This window comes from Somniosus microcephalus, chromosome 8 (genome assembly GCF_052327205.1).
Source record: "Somniosus microcephalus isolate GS21.2 chromosome 8, FLI_Smic_1.0, whole genome shotgun sequence".
Classification (NCBI taxonomy): Eukaryota; Metazoa; Chordata; class Chondrichthyes; order Squaliformes; family Somniosidae; genus Somniosus; species Somniosus microcephalus.
The window spans coordinates 194,561,163-194,588,901 of NC_140994.1; the positions used below are offsets into that span (position 1 = coordinate 194,561,163).

A 27,739-nucleotide genomic window follows, 5' to 3' on the forward strand; every position below is an offset into this window, starting at 1 on the left:
TGTCTTTACTGGATATCCACACATGCGTAGTTTGAATCATGAGTTAGTAGATAATGATCGGAAGTAAGAACCCTTGCTCTAGCCATGTATATATGAACTTCTCTTTAATACTGTCCACATGCATACTCTCTGTGCTCAAGACACAACTATTAAAACCTTTGAGATAAACTTCTGTCAGCTTCATTTCTTAATATTTCTTACATTTATAAGTTCACTCTTAACTCGTTCATACATTAAATGTCAAAAATTCACTAGAATGTCATTGCTCATTTAAAAAAAAAAAAAAAAAATCTGATTTTCTGAGAATTTCCTGGAGCGCATGTTCCAGGAGGTGGTCACCCCACAGCTAGAGAGAGTTCAGGAGGATAGTAAGTGGACGGCCATCCTGCAGGGTGGGAAGTGACTGGCAGCACAGGAACCCTCCAGGAGTGTGGCACTCTCAATACTCTGTGCTGACAACACTTTGGGGTGGGGGGGGGGATTGCAGTCTATAGCATATCCTCGGCACCATGCGGTAAAAGACTGCACAAGGGGCACAGTGAAGTGTAGAAATGCAGTGGTCATAGGGGATTCGAAAATCAGAGATAGACGCATTTCTGCAACCGGCGACATGAGTCCCGCATGGTGTGTTGCCTCCCTGGTGCCAGGGTAAAGGACTTCCCTGAGAGGGTGCAGACATTTTGGGGGTGGTTGGGGAGGAAGGGAACAGCCAAAAGTCGTGGTCCATGTGGGAACAAATGACATAGGGAGGGAAAGGGTTGAGGTCCTGTAGTCAGAGTTTCAGGAGCCAGGAAGGAAATTAAAGAGCAGGACCTCAAAGGTAATAATCTCTGGATTACTCCCAGTGCCACGCGCTAGTGAGTATAGAAATAGTAGGATAATAGTAAGGCGTGGCAGAGAAATGGTGCATGGGGGAGGGCTTCAGATTCCTTGGGCATTTGGAGCAGGTGGGACCTGTTCAGTGTGCATGAGTTGTACCTCAACGGAGCTGGGACCAATGTCCTCATGGGGAGGTTAACTAGTGCTGTGAGAAACATAGAATCATAGAATGGTTACAGCACAGAGGGCGGCATTTGGCCCATTGAGCCCATGCAAGCTCGCTGCAAGAGCACTTCAGCTAGTCCCACTCCCAATTCCCTTTTGAAAGCCATAATTGAGTCTGCCTCCACCACCCTTTCAGGCAGTGCATTCCAGATCCTAACCACTTGCTGCGTAAAAGTTTTTCCTCATGTTGCCTTAATCGTGGCAGACTCAATCGTGGCTTTCATAAGGGAATTGGATAAGTACCTGAAGGAAAAAAAATTGCAGGGCTGCGGGGAAAGGGCGGGGGAGTGGGACTAGCTGAAGTGCTCTTGCAGAGAGCCTGCACGAGCTTGATGGGCTGAATGTCCTCCTTCTGTGCTGTAACCATTCTACAATTCTATGAAACCCTCCCGTGAGGATATTGGCTTCGGCTCTGTTGAGGTACAACTCGTCCGACCTGTACGGGTCCCACCTCCCCCAGATTCCAGGTCCTAATGTCCCAGGAATCTAAAGCCCTCCCCCCACCCCCCTGCATCGCTCCAGCCACACATTCATCTGCTCTATCCCCCTATTTCTATATACTCACTAGCTCGTGGCACTGGAAGTAATCCAGAGATTATTACCTTTTGAGGTTCTGCTTTTTAATCTCTTTCCTAGCTCCTTAAAATCTGCCTGCAGGACTTCATCCCTCTTTCTACCTATATCGTTGATACCGATATGGACCACGACCTCTGGCTGTTCACCCTCCCCGCTCAATGTTCTGCAGTTGCTCAGTGACATCCTTGACCCTGGCACCAGGAAGGCAACATACCATCCTGGGATTACGTCTGCGGCCACAGAAATGCCTGTCTGTTCCCCTAATTTGGAATGGCCCCCCAGATTCTCACCAACTTCTACCAGTGCACCATCGAGAGTATCCTGTCCGGCTGCATCACTACCTGGTATGGCAACTGCACCGCCACAGACCGCAAGGCTCTACAGATGGTGGTGAAAGCTGCACAACATACCATAGGAATTAAACTACCTGCTGTGCAGGATATCTACCCCGAGAGGTGCCGGGGGAAGGCCCTGAGAATCATCAAAGATGCGAGCCACCCCAGCCACAACCTCTTCGCCCTGCTCCCGTCCGGTAAGAGATACCGAAGCATACGGTCTCGTACCAGCAGGTTTCGAAACAGCTTCTATCCCCAGGCCATAAGACTCATGAACGTATAATTTATTATTTTTATTTATTATTACTGCATTTCTATTAGTATTTTTATCATTGCTATGCCATATTTATTCCAATGTTGGGAGGACTCGTAAAAATCAACATTTCATTGTGCAGTACACAAGTTTGCTGCATATATGACAAATAAAATTGAATTGAATTGGATTGAACTATCGAATCCCCTACCACTAGTCCTTTCCTGATCTTCCTCCTCCTCTTTTCCCCCCTCCTTGCCGGTACAGCTGAGCCACACATGGTGCCGTGGACTTGCCTCTGGCTGTACTCCCCAGAGGAACCATCGCCCTCACCAATATTCAAACACTGGAGAGTGAGATGCACTCAGGATCTCACTACCTGTTTGGTCATCCTTGTCTGTCTGGCGGTCACCCATTCCTTCTCTGCTTGCACACTCTTAGGCTGCAGAGTGACCACCTCCTGTAATGTGCTATCTACACAGCTCGCCGCCTCACTGATGCACCACAGTGTCGCCAGCTGCTGCTCAAGCTCCGAAACCTGGAGCTTGAGCTCCTCCAGCCGACGACAGTTCCTGCACACATGGTTGTCCAGGACACTGGAAGCGTCCTGGAGTTCCCACGTGGCACAAGATGTGAGTTGCAGGGGACTGAGGTTCCCTGCCATGCCTCTATTTAATAGACTATTAACTAACTTACAGAAATAAAATTAAGATTAATAGTCTTAAAAGTCGGGCCTACCTTTATCTCCAGCCGCTTCTCTTGCTCTCTTAGTTAAAGTCTTTATTCAAATGATTATTTATAGTTATATTAAATAGTTGATCTGGTTAAGTTAGAGGAAAAAAACATTAATATTCACCCACCAGTCACCTACCTGCTGTCTTGTGACGTCACTCCTTGTTTTTTGCTGTTCATTGCAATTCGCTGGATTTGTACTGCCGCCTCTGAAGCCGACTCCTTCCAGGTCCACGTGTGAGGGAGGGTTTAAACTAATTTGGCAAGGTGGCGGTGTGGGCACCAGGATGAAACGTTAGAGGAGAAACAAAGTGCACAGAGGACTTGCAGAGACAAATAGCACTAGAGTAAAGAATAGTTCAGAACTAGCAGGCATCAGATAGGGGGAATATGCAAGGCAGTCTAAGATGGGTTTGGAGTGCATGTACGTAAATGTATGTAGCGTAGTAAATAAGGTTGGTGAGCTGCAGGCACAAGTTTCCATATGGGACTATGATATAGTGGCAATAACAGAGACCTGGCTCAAAGAAGGGAGGATTGGGAATTTAATATTCCTAGCTACAAGGTATTCAGGAAAGATAGGGAAGGAAAATAAGAAGGGGCGGGTGGCAGTATTGATCAAAAAAACTATTCGAGCACTGGAGGGAGATAGTTGAGGGGTTAAAGACAGAATCTATTTGGTTAGAATTAAGGAACAATAGAGAATCGATGCTACTGGATGTATACCATAGGCCACCAAATAGTGGGAAGGAGATAGAGGAGCAAATTTGCAGGCAAATTACAGAAAGGTGCAAGAACGAAAAGGTTAGTGATAATGGGGGACTTCAATTATCTTAATATAGACTGTGATAGTAACAGTGTAAAGTGCAAAGAGGGGGAGGAATTCCTGAAATGTGTACAAGAGAAATTTCTTGATCAGTGTGTTTCCAGTCCAACGATGAAGGAAGCCGTGCTGGATCTAGTTCTGGGGAATGAAGTGGAGCAAATAGAGCATGTTTCAGTGGGGCAATATTTAGGGAACAGTGATCATAATATCATGCTCAGAATAGTTATGGAAAAGGGCAAGGAACAATCAAGTGTAAAAATACTTGTGGAATCTGTATGGGTAGAGATGCGAAATACCATGGGGCAGAAAATGTTAGTGGGAGTTGTATACGGACCCCCAAACAGTAGTGGTGCGATTGGGGATGGCATTAAACAGGAAATTAGAGACGCGTGCAATAAGGGCACAGCAGTTATCATGGGTGACTTTAATCTGCATATAAATTGGGCTAACCAAATTAGTAACAATACTGTGGAGGAGGAATTCCTAGAGTGTATGCGGGATGGTTTCCTGGACCAATATGTTGAGGAACCAACTAGAGATCGGGCCATCTTAGACTGGGTATTATGTAATGCGAAAAAGGATTAATTAGCAATCTTGTTGTGCGAGGTCCCTTGGGGAAGAGCGATCATAATATGATAGAATTCTTCATTAAGATGGAGAGTGACATAGTTGACTCGGGTCCTGAATTTAAATAAACGAAACTATAATGGTATGAGGCACGAGTTGGCTAGGATGGATTGGGGAATGTTACTTAAAGGGTTGACGGTGGATAGGCAATGGCAAACATTTAAAGATCGCATGGATGAACTACAGAATTTGTTCATCCCTGTCTGGCATAAAAATAAAACAGGAAAGGTGGCTCAACTGTGGCTAACAAGGGAAATTAGGAGTAGCATAAGATCCAAGGAGCAGACATGTAAATTGGCCAGAAAAAGCAGCAAACCTGAGGATTGGGAGCAGTTTAGGATTCAGCAAAGGAGGACAAAGGGATTAATTAAGAGGGGGGAAATAGAGAATGAGAGTAAGCTTTCAGGGAACATAAAAACTGACTAAAGCTTCTATAGATATGTGAAGCGAAAAAGATTAGTGAAGTCAAGCGAAGGTCCCTTGCAGTCAGAATCAGGGGAATTTATAATGGGGAACAAAGAAATGGCAGACCAATTAAATACATACTTTGGTTCTGTCTTCACAAAGGAGGACACAAATAACCTCCCAGAGAGGTCGGGGAACATAGGGTCTAATGAGAGGGAGGAACTGAATGAAATCAGTATTTGTAAGGAAATGGTGTTAGGGAAATTGACGGGATTGAAGGCCGATAAATCCCCAGGGCCTGATCATCTACATCCCAGGGTACTTAAGGAAGTGGCCCTAGAAATAGTAGATGCATTGCTGGTCATCTTCCAAAATTCTATAGACTCTGGAACAGTTCCCGTGGATTGGAGGGTAGCTAATGTAAACACACTATTTAAAAAAGGTGGTAGAAAGAAAACGGGGAATTATAGACCGGTTAGCCTGACACCGGTAGTGGGGAAAATGCTAGAGTCTATTATAAAAGATGTAAAGCAGAGCACTTGGAAAACAGTGACCGGATCAGACAGAGTCAACATGGATTTACAAAAGGTAAATCATGCTTGACAAATCTTCTGGAATTTTTTGAGGATGTAACTGGTAGAATTGATGAGGGAGAACCAGTAGATGTGGTGTATTTGGACTTTCAGAAGGTACACTCTCGGGAGCCGCAAGCCTACATTTCGTTGTACTGCACTTGTGCACTAACAATGACAATAAAAGTTGATTTGATTTGAAGAGTTGGAATAAACGTTTTTTTCCCCCGAGTGGCAGGCAGTGACTAGAGGGGTACCGCAGGGATTGGTGCTAGGACCCCAGCTATTCACTATATATTAATGATTTAGACGAGGGGACTAGATGTAATATCTCCAAGTTTGCAGATGAGACAAAGCTAGGAGGACGAGTGTGCTGTGAGGAAGATGCAGAGAAACTCTAGTATGATTTGGACAGGTTGGGTGAGTGGGGAAATGCATGGCAGATGCAGTATAATGTGGATAAATGTGAGGTTATCCACTTTGGTGGCAAAAACAGGTAGGCAGATTATTATCTGAATGGCAATAGATTGGGAAAAGGGGAGGTGCAATGAGACCTGGGTGTCCTTGTGCACCAGTCGCTGAAGGTAAGCATGCAGGTGCAGCAGGCGGTTAAGAAGGCAAATGGTATGTTGGCCTTCATAGCGAGAGGGTTTGAGTACAGGAACAAGGATGTCTTGCTGCAGTTGTACAGGGCCTTGGTGAGACCACATCTTGAGTATTGTGTGCAGTTTTGGTCGCCTTATCTGAGGAAGGATGTTCTTGCCATGGAGGGAGTGCAGCGAAGATACACCAGACTGATCCCTGGGATGGCAGGGATGACGTATGAAGAGAGATTGGGTTGATTAGGCTTATATTCGCTAGAGTTTAGAAGAATGAGAGGGGATCTCATTGAAACTTACAAAATTCTAACAGGACTAGACAGACTAGATGCAGGAAGGATGTTCCTGATGGCGGGTGAGTGCAGAACCAGGGGTCACAGTCTACGGATAAGGGGTAAGCCATTTAGGACTGAGATGAGGAATTTCTTCACCCAGAGAGTGGTGAACCTGTGGAATTCTCTACCACAGAAGGCAGTTGAGGCCAAATCATTAAATATGTTGAAGAAGGAGTTAGATATCTTTCTTAAGGCTAAAGGGATATGGGGAAAAAGCAGGGACAGGGAACTGAATTTGGATGATCAGCCATGATCTCATTGAATGGCGGAGCAGGCTTGAATGGTCTACTCTTGCTCCTATCTTCTATGTTTCTACTTAGCCCTCCCCCAGTTAAGTCAGTGTGTTGAAAATGATCTGGCCCAGGTGATTTGAATCAAAAATTGACAGGTAAAACAGTAATTGAACAATGGGAGGCTTTAAAGAGGAGATGGTTTGGGTATAGAGTAGACACATTCCCACTAGGGGGAAAGGAAGGGCATCCAAAGCTCGAGCCCCCTGGATGACTAAGGCTATAGAGATTAAAATGAAACAAAAAAGGAGATTCATGACAAATCTAAGGTTCATAACATAGTGGACAACCAAGCTGAATACAGAACTTAGAGGAGATCTAAAAAAGGGAATGAGAGGGGCAAAGTATGAGAATAGCTAATCAGCTAACAAAAGGGAATTCAAAAGTGTTTTATAAACACAGAGTAAAAGGGTAGTCAAATGAAGGGTGGGGCCGGTTCAGGACCAAAAAGGAGCTCTTGTGGAGGCAGATGGCATGGCTGAGGTACTAACTGAGTACTTGGCAGCATCTTCCTCTCTGGTGAAGATGGATGCAAATTGTAGCGGTAAAGGAGGAAGTAGTAGAGAAATTGGATAGGATAAAAAGATCAAGAGGAGTTACTTAAAAGGTTGCAGTACTCAAAGTAGAAAAGTCATTTGGTCCGGATGGGATGCATCCTAGGTTACTGATGGAAGTAAGGGTGGAAATTGCGGAGGCTCTGGCCACAATCTTCCAATCCTCCTTTAAACATGGAGGTGGTGCTGGAGGATTGAAAATGTTTGCACCACATTTAAACAAAAAAAGGGGAGGGGGATAAACTTGGAAAAGTATAGGCTAATAAATGAAAGTCAGCATGGATTTGTTAAAGGCAAATTGTGTTTGACTAACTTGGTTTGAGTTCTTTGACGAAGTAGTGGAGAGGGTTGATGAGGGCAGTGTGGTTGATATGGAAAAGAACTTTTAAAGCTACTTTTGACAGAGTACCACATAATAGACTTGTTAGCTAAATTAAAACCAATGGGATTAAAGGGACAGTGTCAGCGTGGATACAAAATTGGCTAAGGGCCAGAAAACGAGGTAGTGGTGAGGTTTCAGACTGGAGGGATGTATACAGTGGTGTTTCCCAGGAGTCAGTATTAGGGCCACTACTCTCTTTGATGTGTATTAAATGACCTGGACTTTGGTATACAGGGCATAATTTCAAAGTTTGCAGATGTTACAAAACTCAGAACTGTAAGAAGAAAGACTTGCATTTATATAGCGCCTTTCATGACTACCGGTTGGCTCAAAGCGCTTTACAGTCAGTGAAGTACTTTTGTAGTGGAGTCACTGTTGTAGTGTGAGAAACGCGGCAGCCAATTTGCACACAGCAAGGTCCCACAAACAACAATGTGATAATGACCAGATAATCTGTTTTTGTTATGTTGGTTGAGGGATAAATATTGACCAGGACACCAGGGATAACTCCCCTACTCTTCTTGAAATAGTGCCGTGGGATCTTTTACGTCCACCTGAGAGAGCAGACGGGGCCTCGGTTTAACGTCTCATCCGAAAGACGGCACCTCCGACAGTCCACTGCACTGGAGTGTCAGCCTAGCTTTATGTGCTCAAGTCCCTGGAGTGGGACTTAAACCCACAACCTTCTGACTCGGAGGCGAGTGTGCTACCCACAGAGCCACAGCTGACACAGTAAACAATAAGGAGAATAATAACAGATTTCAGGAGGACGTAGACTGGTGAAATGGACAGACACATGACAGATGAAATTTAACAGAGAAGTGTGAGGTGATACATTTTGGTAGAAAGAATGAGGAGAGGCTATATAAACTCAATGGTACAATTTTAAAGGGGGTGCTGGAACAGAGAGACATAAATCTTTGAGGGTGGCAGGACAAGTGGAGAACCCGGTACCTGTATATGGGATTCTTGGCTTTATTAATAGAGGCGTAGTGTACAGAAGCAAAGACGTTCTGTTAAACCTTTATAAAACACTAAGCTGGAGCATTGTGTTCAATTCTGGGCACCACACTTTAGGAAGGATGTCAAGGCCATAGAGAGGGTGCAGAAGAGATTTACTAGAATGGTACCAGGGATGAGAGGGTTGTCCTATGAGGAGAGATTGAGTAGAATGGGACTATATTCTCTGGAGTTTAGAAGAATGAGAGGTGATCTAATTGAAATGTATAAAATTCTGAGAGGGATTAACAGGGTAGATGCTGAAAGGCTGTTTTCCCTGGCTGGAGAGTCTAGAACTAGGGGTCTCAGGATAAGGGGTCAGCCATTTAGGACTGAGATGTGGAGAAATTTCTTCACTTAGAGCATTGTGAATCTTTGGAATTCTCTACCTCAGAGCTGTGGATGCTCAGTTGTCGAGTATATTCAAGATGGAGATTGGTAGATTTTTGGACACTAAAGAAATCAAGGGATATGGGCATGAAAGTGGAGTTGAAGTAGGAGATAAGCCATGATAATGAATGAGGCAGGCTCGAGGGGCTGTATGGCCTGCTCCTCCTACTTATGTTCTTATGAGGGACTTCAGTTATATGAAGAGACTGGAGAAGCTGGGGTTGTTCTCCTTGGAGCAGAGGAGATTTAATAGACGTGTTCAAAATTATGAACGATTTTGATGAGTAAATAAGGAGAAACTGTTTCCAGTGGCAGAGAGGTCGGTACCCAGAGGTCATGGATTTAAGGTGATCGGCAAACGAACCAGAGGTGACATGAGGGAACATTTTTTTGCACAGTGAGTTGTGATCTAGAATGCACTGGCTGAAAGGGCGGTGGAAGCAGATTCAGTAGTAACTTTCAAAAGGGAATTGGATAAATACTTGAAGGGGGGGAAAAGCTTACAGGGCTATGGGGAACGAGCAGGGGAGTGGGACTAATTGGATAACTCTACCAAAGGGCCGACACAGGCATGATGGCAGGAATGTCCAGATCTATGCTATCATTCTATGATTCTATGATTGAAATATACAATGCTATCTAACCACATGTACAAGGGATTCAAAAAAATCCTATTTGCACCACCAAAGTGGGTACAGTCTTGTAAATGGCACAGAAGGAATTTGATTCTATAACTTAGTGTCTTTGCAAGCATGCGATTGTCCAGTTCTGTTTCCTGACTGAGTTGCAGGGCTTGATTTCTGGTTTGTTTTTCTCCACACCTATTTCCTTTTAGCTCCCCTTTGGTTCTCCCTCCTTCATTTCATCTTGCAACATACTGGCTGAGGAAGTCCTTCCACTCTAATCATATTCCCTCACAAGGGATCTCAGTTGGATAGCCAGATGTAACATCCAGCAATTAGCTAGCTTCATCTTGATGGTCCAATTGTTGAGTATACTTGATTTCTCCCCATTCCAAGGGTTACAATTTGTGGGCTTCAGTTGTCTTCTGGCACCTCATCCAGTGATCCATTCATCATGTCGGCCTGGAAGCAGTGAGTGTCGTTAGATTAGTCAATCATCAGGATATCACAGCTGAGTAAGATTGGATACTTGCTCAACATCCACACAGGTATTTCTATCCGACCTTTCGACAGCAGTCTGAAGTGGGAAAGCAAATTATTTTTGCCCCTTATCCCAGGATGATGAGCCATTCACTACTGGCCCAGTGTAGACCAGTTAACGCCACACAGTCAAAGGATTGAACCTGGAACAGCTTTAGTGGGTATGGTTAAGTACCACACTAAGACTTTCCTTTTCATCATGAAGCCACGAGGAACCTGGACTACTTTAGAGAAAAGTCTCCCATTACCCATATTGAAGTTTTTTAACGGCTGTAAGGAGAACCTGCAATAGCTGGACTAAATGAGAAAAGTTTGATGGTGAGATTCACAGAACTGATGCTGTTCCTGCCAGGTCCTTTTATCTTTGTTTAAACCTCAGACATAAAACAAGCTTTTTCCCGTGTGGCATCAGTGGATTTCCACCCTCTGTTATTTAAGGGTCTCTGAGATTACACTTAATTGTCTCCAGATTCATTTAGAAATGTGGAAAATTTGTGTGATCATGGCACCAAGTGGTTGGTAGTCTAGGTCCTGAACTTAGGGGGCAAATGAGTTTGTATGAAACTATGTTGATTCATAACACATAGCCATTCACTAATCTTCGTGAAAGGCCCAGAGTGATGAGTAAACTCCAGGGATTGATGCTGGACTATACCACAACACAAACTAGGATAGAGCAATATTTGAGGCCTGAGCTTAAGTTCAATTTTAGCTTTTGGAGGCTTGCGAAATAGCTAAAGTACAATTTCTGTTGTAAATCAGTGGGAGGGGGGTGAACACTCAGGATTGCTCATGTTTATTCTGCACACGCCACCGCCATTTCTTTGGCTTGCTTCAAAGGTTTTAGAATTCAAAATATTTTTAACGGTGCCATATGCTTGTATAATTTATTAAGCATTGTTGCACCCGTTTTCTAAAAATGGACCTGCTCTGTCAGATTTGCCCATAATTTAGGTAGGATCGGCACCCAGTCTGTCCCCAGTCTTCAAATGGAAAGCATACCACACAACTGAATTGCAAGTTCCATATATTACCAAAATTATTTTACCCTATGATTTGAAGTGCTTTTGTTGTGTGCTGCTTGCTTGCTTTTGGGAAATGAAAGAACCTCTCTGAAGGTTTGTTGGCACCTATTACATGGTATGAAAGGTAGTAACGAGACTGATTTTTGCCATCTGAATGGGACTTGCTTCTGCAATTTTCCCTGTTTGTAATACGGATTTGTCCTCATAGTTTGTGGACCGTGTTTCCATTCGAAGAACAGCAATCTTACTAGGCAAGAAATCTATATTTTCAAGATGCTTTATAGTTTAGTTTCTTAAAATGTTAGTCAGCAATATTTAATGCGTGACTGAATAATACTACTCATGCCGGTTGGTGAAAGTATCACAAATGAACAATCATTAAATATATTTACAATCCATGTGTGTATATATAAACATTTTGCATAACTGATGGAAAACAGGAATGTATATTTTTTTTAACAATTTGCATACTGAAAATTAAGTTTAATTTGATGAGTAATGGCTTCACTCTGAACTAACTTCTGAAAAGAGAGTGCCACCCAATGCACTGATTGTGAGTTCAGTTGAAGCATTCAAAAATGAACACAGATCCCCGCTTGACTGAGGAGTAGAGGGATGTGAGATTAGAGGGGAAGCAAGTATTATACAGGAAACTTTTTTTTATCCGGGACCGGCGTGGTGCCGGTTGATCAAAAAGTCCGGATTACAGAGAGGTATACTTAGCAAAGTACGAAAGCCCCGTACACGGCCACAGGTGCAGGAGCCCCGGTTATACGGCCACAGATCCAGGAGTCCCTGTTGCATAGCCACAGGTGCAGGAACCCTGGTTACACGGCCACTAATATATAGTAAAACCTACCTGAACCTACTCCTGAATTTTGCCGGTTGAGAGATTTCCGGATATTTAGGTGCCGGTTAAAAGAGAGTTTCCTGTACCTTGACCTGAATAACCGATGCTTAAAGAACTTGATTATTTTCTCAAATTTAGCTCCTTACAGTCTTCTTGTTAAACCCAGTTGTTTAAATGTTGAGAACCATGGTGGTGTTGCTGCACTAATTCTCTTTTATTTTAAAGAAAATGTTGGACAAGCAAGCAGAGTACCGTAAGATTAAAACGGAAGAAAATCCTGAAGTGCAGATTGAAGAACCGAATGACCAATGAAGATTCCAGTGTTGCTAGTTTATAACCTCATCTAACCAACTAGCTGGCCATCCTTATAGTTTGCTAATATCTTTAGTTATTTTTCTTTTGTCCTTCCAACAATGTTTAGGGATGTCTTAATATTGCAGTGTACAGACATGCATGAATGGAAGGCCAACAGTGATCACATTTTTGTTTGCAGTAATTGTAATCGTTAAATAGAAAAATGTTTCTTGGAGGAAAAGTAGTTTAAATTTCTAGGAACATTGATGCAGTGGGGATTGATGGCCTTCTGTGTTATTGTCAGAAATATCAGTTATTGTTGGGCCCTTTTTTTTTTTAAATTGAGTGATCTTTGGTCCAAAACATGTTTTTTTTTTGCAAAAGTACCATGCAGTAGGGCTATTTTATCAAAAGCTGTGGACGTCAATTATTTTTGTATGGTAATAGGTTGAAAAGATTTGGCAAATGTTCAATTTTGTTGCTTCATTAAAGTCTAAAGTTTTTTTAGGACTAACTACATTATAACTGAAATTTCTAGAAGGAAATGTCTACGGTGTTCACTTGTTCAGTGTTGCAGTATACTCGTGTCCTTATTGAAAATTGCACCACAGCAGGATGGAAAAGTGGAAGGAAGGGATGTAGAATGTTGATTTGGCCATGTGTGTGAACCATAAAAATGGTCGAAAAGCTGTTTGGTAAATATGTGGAGTAATGTGCTGGGCTATGCTGAAATAACTACAGATTGTACAAATAATACTGAAAGTGTCAGCTGCTCAGCTGGTAAAAGTGAAGGCCAAAAATACATTTTAGGTTTTTTTTTTATTGAACTGATTTTGTCATTCTTTTGTGGGAGGGGGACATTATGAGCAGCCAGGTTTTGTGTGTTCATCAAATATTGTAATTTTTAAAAAATCTACTGTGTACCACAGCCCTGCATATGAATAGCACCACTGCTTTATAACAAAAAGCCCATTTTTAAAATAAAAGCCATACAAAACAAATATCACTAAAGGCATATGAACAGTTTTGCTTATGTCTTGTTCCCACAGTGCCTCACTTGTGCTGCGGTTGATGGGCTGTATTACATATTGACCAGCTCACCACTTGGCTTTTTCTCTTCAACTTTTCCAACAAAATACAAGTTAGCCTACCAAAACTGGTAAAAGTAACTAAAGCAATTTCTGTTACGACAAAGATTCTGACCATCTAAATTATAAGTAGCCAAGATAGATTGAACTTTTCATACTTATGGGGACATCTGCTAATGTTGTGACTTTAAAGACAAATGCTGGCTAGATGAGAAATGATCAGAAAATATGAGTGATACTAAGTTTTTTATATTAAACATTAATCATAATCCCTGCAGAATCACCACAATTTATTTTCATTAAAAACTAGTTTGAAGTTTTTACTTGTTATTTAGAATGTAGTTATATCAATATTACACAAATAGGAATAATATTGCAGAAAAGGAATTGTGTATTTAAATCTGTTTCTCTTGAGTAACCTGAAGTTACCTTTGCCTTCCTTGTACATTGTTCTTTGATCCAGCTGTACAAACCAACCTGCAGTAATTAGCTACCAACCACCCCCACACACATCTTCAGAAACTGCTTGCAGATGATGCATAATTGGTTTTGTTAGTTGACCATATAGGTACTAAGCATCTAAATACAATGTTTTTGTAAAATACCAAATGATCCACTTACAAGAAACTTCGCGATATCCGGCACCGACGGGACCGGTGTGATGCCGATCTATGAAAACTTCCGGACAGACCAGCGCTAATGTTGAAGGATACGGAGGTTTTCATCTCCGTATCTGACAACAAACACTGTTGCTTAGCAACAGCTTGTAAACAGTCGGCCCGTACCTTGGAAGCGTCTCTGTAGCTTAGCAACAGCTTCAGAGAGGCTTTCCAGAGACTTGACTGTTTTATATAAAAAAAAAATGCTAGAAGAAAAAAAATCTAACAAAATGGCTGCTGATTTCTGCCGTTAGATCGAGGTTTCCGGACATACAACCTCCGGATAAAAGTTTCCTGTATATGCAAGATCTGAAAAGTTCCCCAAAAATTCCGTATTGTGGCCCAGTTGGTCCTTGACTTGCTCTGTTATAGTCTTGTTACGTACAAGTGATTGTGAGCAACTCTTTGACCCAACTTACTGCATATAAACAGATTCTGCTGTAAATAGTTCTTAATAAATCATTTGTGATTGACTTAAGATTACTGTCGGACCAGGATTCCATTGGCATAGTGTGCTGATAATCCTGTCACTGAAGTGAGTGTACCTTGCTGTCCCTTTTGCTTTTAGCAGCTATCACCAATTTTAAGTCTTTTTTGGGTGGTATGTTTTAATGTTAGTATCTATTTTAGATGTGGATAACCTGCAATGTGGACAAATGTTTTGGTTAGTTACCTTACACATATATGACATACTGGGAGTTGTGCTTTCTTGGCAAGTATATCCTGCATGGGTGTGGAGTAATAAATGCTTCCAGGGGATTAAGTTTGCTAATGAAGGTGTCTTGTCTGAACAGAATACAGTATATGCAGCCAAGTGTGTTTAACAAAGAAAATTGTGTCAAGCACTGCAGCTTTAATCAAGAGGCAGCAATGTGTGAAAGCTGCAGTTATGTTTTGGTTTGAGTAGAAACAAGTAGTTTTGTAACACTTTTATGTTCAAATAAAGCTCCAGGTTTCTATGATCACTTGAATTTCTCTGCCTTTAATGGAATCTTTAAGTTAAAATAAGTTCTTTATCAAAGTAAAAACAATTGTGTGTAATGTAGGTTTTTCAGGACTAGCTCACTTTTGAGGTTAGATTTGTTAACCCTTGTGTTGTGACTGAGTTTATTTCACAAATTACCACCTGTAGGCTGTCAATATTGTGTTTTCCTCTGAATTTCCTGATGGGTCAAGCTTGTAGCAGTAACAAATAATTTCACTGCAATCAGGTCAAATTTCAATTGGCTACATTATGATTTCTGAAAAGTTTGTTGAGATCTTTCCTACTACATAAATATATTTAGTGAGAGGTTCAAGATTGGAGCATCAGCAAGTTCATTTCTGATCCTGATGTTCACAGTATCTGTTGACTTCAAAACTGTGTTCACTATGGAAGAGGTGCATGACAAAAAGGATCTTGTATATTCCATTTGTGTTAGAAGGGCTAGAAGGGTGCTGAACAGTTCACCTCAGTGCCATTTGTAATACTAGGGCAGACTGACCTTACAGGATCTGTTGCCACGCCTGAGCCTTGTGTGCCAAAAGTGGGTAATTCAGCCAAGGTTTATTGAGTAGCCCAGCCATATGTGCATCACCTGAATAAAGCATGAAATAAGAAAAGGCCATTCCATTTACATAATTGCTTATTGTGGACTATACCCAACTCCATTGTACCTTCTGAGGAAAAGTTCTACAAAGTTTCTCCCCAAATTCAGGTAAATCAAACAAAATTCCAGAATACACCTATTCATCGCTGGTCATTTCACATTTTCATGTTACACAAAGCAAATGTCTATTCCCAATTATGATTGCGTTTGAAGATTTTAATTGAGATAGTAACTACCTTTTAGTTGGGTTTTTATTCCATGTATTCCCTCATAGCCTGCTTGCATTTATTTCTTTCAGCATCATATCTGTTTCTTGTTTTCTCTAATGAAAAGTTGTGTTCTGCAAGCCTTTGTACAACTAGGAGTACCAACTCCTGTGATCATTTTGGTCACTTTGTTGAACCTTTGAGTGCATCGACACCATTTTGGAGATAGAATTCCCAAAAATTAACACAATATTCCAAATGTGGTCTCACTAATGATCTATATAAGGTTAAGTTGCTTTAATTTTTAGTTTATTGCCTTTAAAATACACCTTCTTAGGCAGTCCCTCGGCACTGAGGATGACTTGCTTCCACATTAAAAATGAGCTCGCAGGTGGCTGATTAGTCCAATGCGGGACCTACAGTCTCTGTCACAGGTGGGGCAGACGGTGGTTGAAGGGGCGGGTGGGTGGGGTGCTTGGGTTGACATGCACTGCTTGCGCTTGGCTTCCGCTTGCTCCCGGCGAAGAGACTCGAGGTGTTCGGCGCCTTCCCGGATGCTTCTCCACTTTGTGCGGTTTTGGGCCAGGGATTCCCAGGTGTCGGTGGGGATGTTGCACTTTTTCAATGAGGCTTTGAGGGTGTCCTTGAAGCGTTTCCTCTGTCCACCTGGGGCTCTCTCTTGCCGTGCCGGAGCTCCGAGTAGAGCACTTGTTTTGGGAGTCTCGTATCGGGCACGCGGACAATGTGACCCGTCCATCGGAGCTGATTGAGTGTGGTCAGAGCTTCGATGCTGGGGATGTTGGCCTGAGCAAGAACACTGACGTCGGTGCGCCTATCCTGCCAATGGACTTGCAGGATCTTGCGGAGGCAGCGTTGGTGGTACCTCTCCATTGCTTTGAGGTGCCTGCTGTACATGGTCCATGTCTCTGAGGCATACAGCAGGGTAGGTATCACTGCTGCCCTGTAGACCATGAGCTTAGTGCCGGGTTTGAGGTCCTGGTCTTCAAACACTCTCTTCCTCAGGCGACCAAAGGCTGCACTAGCACTCTGCAGGCGGCGTTGGACTTCATCGTCGACATCTACCCTTGTTGACAGTAGGCTCCCGAGGTATGGAACGTGCTCCACGTTGTCCAAGGCCTTGTGGATTTTGATAATCGGGCAGCACTGTGTGGCAGGGGCAGGTTGGTAGAGGACCTTTGTCTTACGGATGTTTAGTGTAAGGCCCATACTCTCGTATGCTTCGGTGAAGGTGTTTACGATAGTTTGGAGTTCGACCTCCGAGTGAGCGCAGACGCAAGCATCGTCTGCATACTGTAATTCGACGACCGGATGGGACGACCTTGGATCGGGACTGGAGGCGACGGAAGTTGAACAGTTTCCCGTTTGTTCTGTAAATTAGCTCCACTCCAGTAGGGAGCTTACTGAGGGTGAGATGGAGCATTGCAGCAAGGAAGATTGAGAAGAGCGTTGGTGCGATGAGACAGCCTTGCTTGACCCCGGTTCGTACGTGAATTGGGTCTGTGGTGGAACCATTGGTCAGGATCACGGCTTGCATGTCGTCGTGAAGCAGGCGGAGGTTAGTGACAAACTTGAAGGCAGCTGAATTTGAGGAGGACACTCCATAATACCTCACAGTCAAAAATACACCCTAGCACATGCTTAGCCTCATCTGTAATAGCTTCAGATTGACTGGATTGTACCAATGACTGCTCAGAATTCACCCTTTCCTGTAGGGCAGTATTATATCAATGTTTCATGTCCCCTGTTCCAATGTGGGTTATCTTATATTCATCCCTATTCTGATCCATTTAATACTGCTTTGACAATCCACTTAATAGTGTCAGTTGTGGTTTGTTGGTAGCACCCTTGCCTGAGTCAGAAGGTTGTGGGTTCCAGCCACTTGAGCACAAACATCTAGGCTGACACTCCAGTGCAGTACTGAGGAAGTGCTGCGTCGTTGGAGGTGCCGTCTTTCGGATGAGACTTTACAATGAGGCGCTGTCTTTCTCTCGGGTGGATGCAAAAGATTCCATGGCACTATTTTGAAGAAGAGCAGGGGAGTTCTGGCCAATATTTATCCCTCAATCAACATCACTAACATATTATCTGGTCATTATCACATTGCAGTTTGTGGGAGCTTGCTGTGTTTGGCTGCCGCGTTTCCTACATTACAACAGTGACTACACTTCAAAAGTACTTCATTGGCTGTAAAGCGCTTTTGGGATGTCCGGTAGTCGTGAAAGGTGCTATTTAAATGCACATTTAAAAAAAAAACTTATACAGGTCCCTTTTTCATGCTTGTCATTTTGGCATACACTGTAGCTTAATATCAGCTAATTTTATCTTGCAAGAAGTGCCTTGCTCCAAATAATTCATGAATGTTAGCAGGAGAGCCTCTGTTATATCCAATTTGTGGTCATATTTGTAATTTAAAGTGTCATTGTCCCATTCACTCCCTTGGCAGCTGTGGTAAAAAGGATTATCCTTACCCTGTCTTTTCTATCAGATTAAATTGGGGGAGACCCCAGTGTGATCCACAGCAACCACATCTGCATCTTGAGGAACTTCGGCTCGAGTTGATGAGCTGAAGACTGAGCTTCGGACACTGCGATACATCAGGGAGGGAGAAAGTTACCTGGACACTTTTTGTTCCAGGAGGCAGTCACACCCCTTAGGTTAAATACTTCAGATTTGGTCTGTGGTCAGGGACAGGAGGGTGTGATTACTAGTGAGGCAGGTATGGGGATCCAGAAGGTAGCATTGGAGGAGCCTCAGCCATTATACTTGTCCAACAGATATGAGGTTCTTGCAGCCTATGTGGAAGAGAGCAGGGACTGCAGGGAGGATGAGCAAACTGACCACAGCACCGTGGTACAGGGTGCCATTCAGATTGGGGGAGTAAAAAGGAATGTCGTCGTGGTAGGGGACAGTATAGTTAGGGGGATAGACACTGTTCTCTCAAGCTGAGAGCGAGAGTCCAGAAGGCTGTGTTGCCTGCCAGGGTTAAGGACATCACCTTGGGGCTGGAGAGGAGCTTGGAGTGGGAGGTGAAGGATCCAGTTGTCATGGTCCACGTATGTACCATTGTCATAGGTAGGACTAAGAAAGAGGTTCTGCTGAGGGAGTATGAGCAGCTCGGGGCTAAATTAAAAGGCAGAACCGCAAAGGTAATAATCTCTGGATTACTACCTGAGTCACGAGCAAATTGGAATAGGGTCAATAAGATCAGAGTTGAATGTGTGGCTCAATGATTGATGTGGGAGAAATAGGTTTTGATTCATGGGGTACTGACACCAGCACTGGGGAAAAGGGGGGTGGGTGCTGTTCCAATGGGACGGGCTTCACTTGAACTGTGCTGGGACCAGTGTCCTGGCAAATTGAATAACTAGGGCTGTAGATAGGGTTTTAAACTAAATTGTGGGGGTGGGAGGGTTCAAGTGAGGGGAAACTTAGGAAGTTAAAGAGAGAGGACAAGGTAATAGTGTAGAGTAGCGATAGGGGTAATGATAACCAGAGTGTGACGGGAAGGGCCAGAGCGTACAAGCATAAGAATGCTCCAGCAAATAGGGTCAGAGTAGGGGAAAATGGTAAAAAGTCAAAATTAAAGGCTCTTGTTACGAATGCTGTGTGCATTCAGATAAAGATCGATGAATTGACAGCACAAATAGAAATAAATGGGTATGATGTGATAGCCATTACAGTGACGTGGTTGCAAGGTGACTAAGGCTGGGAATTGAATATTCAGGGGTATTTGACATTTTGGAAGGATAGGCAGAAAGGGGAAGGAGGTGGGGTAGCTATGTTAATAAAGGATGAGATCAGTACACTAGTGAGAAATTATCTTGGCTCAGAAGTTCAGGATATAGAATCAGTTTGGGTGGAGATAATAAATAAGGGAAAGAAGCCACTGGTGGGAGTAGTCTATAGGCCCCTTAATAGTAGCTACACTGAAGGACAGAGTACAAATCAAGAAATAATGGGGGCTTGTAAGAAAGGTACTGCAATAATCGTGGGCGATTTTAATCTTCATATAGATTGGACAAATCAAATTGGCAAAGGTAGTCTTGAGGACGAGTTCATAGAGTATTCAGGACAGTTTCTTAGAACAATATGTTGTGGAACCAAACAGAACAGGCTATTTTAGATCTGGTAATGGGTAATGAGACAGGATTAATTAATGATTTCACAGTAAAAGATCCTCTAGGGAAGAGTAATCATAACATGATAGAATTTCACATTGTGTTTGAGGGTGAGAAACTTGGGTCTGAAACTAGTGTTTTAAACTTAAATAAAGGCATTTACCAAGGTATGAAGGCAGAGTTGGCTAAAGTGGACTGGGAAAATAGATTAAAAGGTAAGACGGTAGATAAGCAGTGGCAAACTTTTAAGGAGATACTTCATAACTCTGAATAAACTATGAGAAGGATGAACCATCTGTGGCTAACTAAGGAGGGTATCAAATTGAAAGAAAAGACATACAATGTTGCGAAGATTAATGGTAGGCCAGAAGATTGGGAAATTTTTTAGAAACTTGCAATGAATAACTAAAAAAATAGAGGGCAAAAATAGATTGAGAGTAAACTAGCAAAAAATATAAAAACAGACAGTAAGAGCTTCTACGAGTCTATAAAAAGGAAGGGGGTAGCTAAAGTAATCATTGGTCCCTTAGAGGATGAGACTGGGGAATTAATAATGGGAAACGAGGAACTGGCAGAGACTTTGAACAAATATTTTGTATCTGTCTTCATGGTAAAAACATCCCAATAATAGTGGAAAATCGAGGGGCAAAAGGGAGGGAGGAACTCCATCATCATCATCATCACTAGAGAAAAAGTACTAGGCAAACTAAAGGCTGATAAGCCCCCTGGACCTCATGGCCTGCATCCGGGGGTCTTCAAAGAAGTGGCTGCAGAGATAGTGGATGCATTAATTGTAATCTTCCAAAATTCCCTCGATTCTGGAAAGGTCCCAGTGGATTGGAAAACCACAAATGTAACACCCCAATTCAAGAAAGGAGGGAGACAGAAAGCAGGAAACTAGGCCAGTTAGCCTAACATATCACTGGGAAAATGCTGGAATCCATTATTAAGGACATTTAGAAAATCACAATACAATCAAGCAGAGTCAACATGGTTTTATGAAAGGGAAGTAGTGTTTGACAAATGTATTAGAGTTCTTTGAGGATGTAATGAGCAGGGTGGATAAAGGGGAACCAGTAGATGTACTGTATTTGGATTTCCAAAAGGCATTTGATAAGGTGCCACCTAAAAGGTTACTGCACAAGATAAGAGCTCATGGGGTTGGGTGTAATATATTAGTGTGGATAGAGGATTGGCTAACTAACAGAAAACAAAGTCGGGATAAATGGGTCATTTTCAGGTTGGCAAACTGTAACTAGTGGGGTACCACAGGGATCTGTGCTGGGGCCTCAACTATTTACAATCTATATTAATGACTTGGATGAAGGGACCGAGTGTACTGTAGCCAAATTTGCTGACGATACAAAGATAGGTGGGAAGGCAAGTTGTGAGGAGGACAGAGAGTCTGCAAAGAGATATAGATAGGGTAAGTGAGTGGGCAAACATTTGGCAGATGGAGTATAATGTGGGAAAATGTGAGGTTATCCTCTTTGGTAGGAAGAATAGAAAAGCAAAATATTATTTAAATGGAGAGAGACGACAGAATGCTGCGGTACAGAGGGATCTGGGTGTCCTTGTACATGAAACACAAGGTTAGCATGCAGGTACAGTAAGTAATTAGGAAGGCAAATGGAATGTTGAGCTTTATTGCAAGGGGGATGGAGTATAAAAGTAGGGAAGTCTTGCTACAACTGTACAGGGCATTGGTGAGACCACACCTAGAGTACTGCATACAGTTTTGGTCTCCTTATTTAAGGAGGGATATACTTGCATTGGAGGCAGTTCAGAGAAGGTTCACAAGGTTGATTCCTGGGATGAAGGAGTTGCCTTTTGCGGAAAGGTTGGGCCTATACTCATTGGAGTTTAGAAGAATGAGAGGTGATCTTATTGAAACATAAGATTCTCAGGAGGCTTGACAGGGTAGATGCTGAGGGGATATTTCCCCTCATGGGAGAATCTCAAACTAGGGGGCATAGTTTCAGAATAAGGGGTTGCCCATTTAAAACAGATGAGGAGGAATTTCTTCTGAGGAGTGTGAATCTTTGGAATTCTCCACCCCAGAGAGCTGTGGAGACTGAGTCATTGAATATGTTCAAGGCTGAGATAGACAGATTTTTGAACTACAGAAGAGTCGAGGGTTATGGGGAACAGGCAGAAAAGTGGAGTTGAGGCCAAGAGCAGATCAGCCATGATCTTATTGAATGGCGGAGGAAGCTCAAGGGGCCGAATGGCCTACTCCTGCTCCTATTTCTTATGTATAATCAGGTTCTATTTAATGGGAGTCCTGATATTTGTGGGAGAGCTGACCGGTACAAGGGTGCAAGGTACTGAAGAGACGTGGTAAAGAAGCAGTCGTGCAATGCAGTGTGGGAGTCCTGGCAAGAAGGTTGCCATACGATGCACTTTAAGGAGTCCTGACGAGAAGGTTGTCATACAGTGCAATGTGGGAGTCTGTCGATACCTCTTTAAAGAATAGCTGTAACCATGAGTTGTTAGAATATCAATGGTTTATTAAGCATGTAACATAAGTGAACTTACAGGAGTTGTAGGAGCTCCACAAGTCTTCAGCTCAACTGGACCACACACACACACACACACACACGAACAAAGGAATCACTTAACAATGACTCAACTAGAGTAAACATGTGCCCCAAAAGAAAAAGATATAGGGGTAGAAATTCGGTTGTTTGCGCCACCCGTTAGCGCCTAAAGAGGCTGACAAGTGGGGCAATAACCAACGAGTGCCCGGGCGCTGCGATCCCTGCGCCTCTCCCCATATTGAGCAGGTATTTAGGGCCGGTGCTAAACCGTTGCGCCCGCTCACCGGCGCAAGCAGATCATGATGTCATTTCAGTGTGCAATGCCTTTGGGGCGCCCCGGACTGGAAATTCAGTAGCGCCTCCCTCCATTCCGCCTGGCGCTAATAAGGACAGCTTACCTGGAACGTTCCCCAGTCGCTGTTGGGCTGGGGGGGCGTTCTTTAAAGGGGACTGCTGTGGTATAAAAGCGGCAGCCATTTTTGGATCACAACTTCTGCGAGAGTTACAGAGCTGCACACTGAGAGCCATTTCACCACTGAGCCAGCGCTGGCAGAAGAACTTCAGCCTTCTGACCATCACCTTGCTGTTGGTGAGCATTTCAAACGGGGAAAGTTTCTTTGCACACTTAATATGGGGGCTGCATTAGAGGGGAACGTGCTGCTGCTGAATCATCTTGCGAGGGCACAGAGACGCCGGGAGAGAGGGGCAGGCATAGCCAAATGGAGGAGGGCCAACAGATGTCGCCACATGAGACCTTACGCTGCCAGGGTTTTCCGACAGCAGTTTTCCTACATGAACATGTCGGAGGAGCAGTGTACCAGAAGGCTGCACTTTAGAAAGGAGGTGGTGACTGAGCTGTGCCACCTGCTTCAGCCAGATCTGCAGCCTCCGATAAGGTGCAGGACATCTCTGTCGGTGGCTGTGCAGATGACTGTTGCCCTAAACTTCTACGCAAGCGGCTCCTTTCAGGCCCCAACTGGGGACATAGCCAACATCTCGCAGTTCGCGGTGCATTGCTGCATCCGTCAAGTGACTGATGCCCTGTTTAAAAGGAGGCGGCAGTACATCTCCTTCCCAATGACCCCAGACAAGCAGCGGGAGCACGCAGAGGGCTTCACAGCAATAGCGGAGTTCCCCATGCTACAGGGTGCCATTGACTGCACGCACGTGGCTTTGCGGGCGCCTGTATTGAATGCGGAGGAGTTCCGCAACCGCAAGAGGTTCCATTCCTTGAATGTCCAGCTGGTCTGTGACCACCGACAGCTAATCCTCACAGTGAATGCCCAGTTCCCTGGCAGCAGCCACGACGCCTTCATCCTGCGCCAGACTTCTGTTGCAGACCTTTTCGAGGTCCCGGCTCACCCAGGAGGCTGGCTTCTCGGGGATAAGGGCTATCCTCTGTGCCCGTGGCTGATGACCCCGCTCCGTTCGCCCAGCACCCCTGTTGAAGAACACTACAATACGAGCCATCAGGCGACGAGGAACATTGTGGAGCACACAATCGGCGTGCTGAAGCAGCGGTTCCGCTGTCAGGACTATTCCGGAGGAGCCCTGCAGTACTCACCTGAGCGAGTCTCCCACTTCGTGGTTGTATGTTGCATGCTGCATAACCTCGCTATCCTACGTACCCAGCCAATGCCACCAGACATTGAAGCACCAGCAGAGGAGGAGGAGGAGGCACAAACTGGAAGGGCCGTCCGTCAGAGGCTGATCAGAAGTCGCTTCTAGGCCCCTCTCAGGGAATGCTTGTTGCCATTCCAAGAGCAGGAATGGAACCTTTCTGATACCCCAAAGCCTGTGAAGGGCAAAATGAATGTAAATAGCAGACATGGCCATTGTAAATATTTTACAAAATGTGCTTCCTTCCAGCATCACAAAGCAATGGCAACAGAAAGCAAAACTAACAGACTGCCACATAAGTGACTCGCACACCCGGGAGACTGTCCAAAACATCACTAACATTCAGACCAGCATCCTCGGCCTTGATTTCTACAAATAACAGGTATCAGCAGCACCTTCTACTTTTTTCCCCTCGATGATGATCTGCTTCGCTTGCGAGATTGGCCCCTTCCCTCCCTGCAGCTCCTCCGTAATGGGACCCCAGTGGCTGCAGCAAGGCTGGGGGAGGCCTGCTGACTGTCCGAAAGCGCAGATGCCCCTGAGGGACGGCCTGGACGAGCTCTGGGCCTGGAGGGCCCGGCTGCTGACTGCTCCAACTCTGCATGGGTGGAAGCAGTCTGTCCTACAGGTGGTGGCAGCTGCAGTGGAGACGTGCCAGTGGTGGCATCAGGAATGCTGTGATCCTGAGAGCGGACAGCAGCTCCCTGGTCGGCCGACACACTGGCACTCTGACGGGGCAGCACCGCAGCATGCGCAGCAATTGGCTGGTCCACAGATTGCTGGCCTGCTGTGGTGCTGCAAGGGCCCTGGGTAATCCTACCCGATCCAGTGAGGGTGGTAGCAGTCAGTGGTCGCGTGGCCTCAATTTGTGTCTGCATGAGACCAGCGAGTGACTGCGTGGCAGCACTCAGCACTTGTGTGGCAGGTGCCAGTGCTTCGGTGAAGCCCTGGACAATCCTTTCCAGTGCTGCCCCGAAGTCCTACGCACTCCTTGCCAGTGCTGTCCCGAAGTCCTGCACACTCCTTGTCTGTGCTGCGCCGAAGTCTTGGACACTCCTTGCCAGTGTCTCGAAGGATTCAGGCATCCTTGCCACTGCAGCCATGAGCGCTCATTTCTGCGAGGGCACGCACCTCTTCTGCGCTCTGTGCAGCAGCACTCACGGCCTGACTCGCCCTCCGGGGAGACAGCCCCCGAGCTTCCCTACCCCCTTTGTGTTGCTGCAGGCCGCTGGTTCCTGGAGCTGGTTCCTCCTCAGAGCATTCCCCCCCCCCGCTCCCCTCCAGGGAAATAGTCTCCCCAGTCTGCAGATGGGCTGGCTCGCCTGAGGGTGGTAGGGATGGTCCGGCTTCCTCCTGCTCGTCGCCTCCGGAGTCTGTGGCAGTGGCAGCTTGAGGGCCCGGCTCCCGAGCTGGTGATGCAGCATCTGAAAGCAGGGAGGTTGAAGAGTGGCTTTAGCGAAAGGACAGGGTGGCAGCAAGGGATGCATGAGTGCTGCAATGCTCTGACTTGGGTCCAGAGTGAAAAAGCATGCTAGCGGGGGAACAAGTGGAAGGAGAGAGTTCAAAAAGGTGATGACCTTACCATCGCTGTGCACAATGGGGTTGGCAGCTCCAGTGGTGACGGGACCACTCATCCGGCTTGCAACAATCTGGTGGGCTCGCTCCTCGGGGTCTGTGAGGGTCTGCAGGTGAGGCCGGCCTCCTCCGGTATGAAGCTGCTCCCTGCGGTTCCTGGCCAGCTTGGCCTGCAAGAGAAAGGACGGGAAGTGAAGAAACATGCTGCACTGAGCTGACATCACATGCCCCCCCCATGGTAGAATAGCCCTTAGATTATGCACTGAGCTGACATCACATGCCCCCCATGGTAGAATAGCCCTTACATTATGCACTGAGCTGAATGTGCGTGTGTGTTTCCAGAAAGGGCCATGGGTGCTGGATGACAGCTGGCCATTGGGGCTTCGCTAACCCTCTGGCCATAAAGTCAGGTGCAGATGGAGGGATGAAGATGAATGTGAAAAAGGCACTCACCCTAACGACCCGAGTGAGGTTGTTGAACTTCTTCCTGCATTGCACAGGAGTCCTGGGCACCACGCTGCTGGAGGTGACTCTTTGGGAAACCTCCCTCCAAGCTCTGTGGTATTTGGTTGGATTAGGCCTCCTGCCATTCTCCGGGTACAGCACACCTCGCCGGCGCTCCACTGTGTCAACCAGAGCATTCAATGCCCCCTCGCTGAAGCGCTGCGCTGTCTCCCTGACCCTCTCCATGTCTTGGAGGTTTTGGCCACCACAGGTAGGTCACTGCCGAGTTTGAGGCCTACAAGGCGCAGAGTGTGGCTGCAGATGAGAATCAATCCGCCCCTTTAAGAGTTGGCCGGCGCCAGCGTGTCTGGGTCAATTCGATTATTGACAGCACCTGCGCTGCGCCCGCCCGCGGAGAAATTGAGTTGCGCCGCCGGGTTAGCGCTTTAAGACTACCGTGCAGTGCCACGATCACCTTCAGGGGCACTACAACCCAATATTGCGCGAGGGGGCGTGAATTTGCAGCTGGCGCAAAACTTTGCGCACCGCCAGTAATAGCGCCCCAAACGGGACGATACCCAATTTTTCCCCCACACTATTTTAGAGTTTAAAAAAAAACAGATAGAGGAACTCCGAAATTTAACCAAAACAAAACACAATCATAAGCAGGCACTATAAAACATAGAACATAGGAACAGGAGTAGGCCATTCGGCCCCTCGAGCCTGCTCCACCATTCAATGCGATCATGGCTGATCATCCAAATTCAGTACCCTGTCCCTACTTTCTCCCCATATCCCTTGATCCTTTCAGCCTTAAGAAATATATCCAACTCCTTCTTGAATATATTTAATGTATTGGCCTCTACTGCCTTCTGTGGCAGAGAATTCCACAGGTTCACCACTCTCCGGGTGAAGAAATTCCTCCTAATTTCTGTCCTAAATGGCCTACCCCTTATCCTTTAACTGTGACCCCTGGTTCTGGACTCCCCGACCATCGGGGACATCCTTCCTGCATCTAGTCTGTCCAGTCCTGTCAGAATTTTATAAGTTTCAATGAGATCCCCTCTCATTCTTCTAAACTCCAGCGAGTACAAGCCCAATCATCCCAATCTCTCCTCATACGTCATTCCTGCCATCCCAGGTGTCAGCTTGGTGAATCTTCGCTGAACTCCTTCCATGGCAAGAACATCCTTCCTCAGATAAGGCGACCAAAACTGCACACAATACTCAAGATGTGGTCTCACCAAGGCCCTGTACAACTGCAGCAAGACATCCTTGTTCCTGTACTCAAACCCTCTCGCTACGAAGGCCAACATACCATTTGCCTTCTTAACCACCTGCTGCACCTGCATGCTTACCTTCAGTGGCTGGTGCACAAGGACACAGGTCTCGTTGCACTTCCCCTTCTCCCAATCTATTGCCATTCAGATAATAATCTGCCTTCCTGTTTTTGCCACCAAAGTGGATAACCTCACATTTATCCACGTTATATTGCATCTGCCATGCTTCTGCCCAATCACCCAACCTATCCAAATCATCCTGTAGTTTCTCGGCATCCTCCTCACAGCACTCACGCCCACCCAGCTTTGTGTCGTCTGCAAATTTGGAGATATTACATCTAGTTCCCT

The 27,739-nt window shown here is 45.1% G+C and overlaps 1 protein-coding gene across 4 annotated transcripts in view; it reads left to right on the top strand.

Annotated features, from left to right (window-relative positions):
- The window catches only part of LOC147113998 (matrin-3-like), a 57,079-nt gene extending 42,116 nt beyond the window's left edge, over window positions 1–14,963 (top strand). For all 4 annotated transcript variants that reach the window (XM_085995473.1, XM_085995474.1, XM_085995475.1 and 1 more), the window contains exon 16: window positions 12,183–14,963. In XM_085995473.1, the coding sequence (XP_085851599.1) occupies window positions 12,183–12,269 (87 nt within the window). In that variant the 3' untranslated portion in view covers window positions 12,270–14,963. The remainder of the gene's footprint in view (window positions 1–12,182) is intronic.
- Window positions 14,964–27,739: the final 12,776 nt, after the last annotated feature.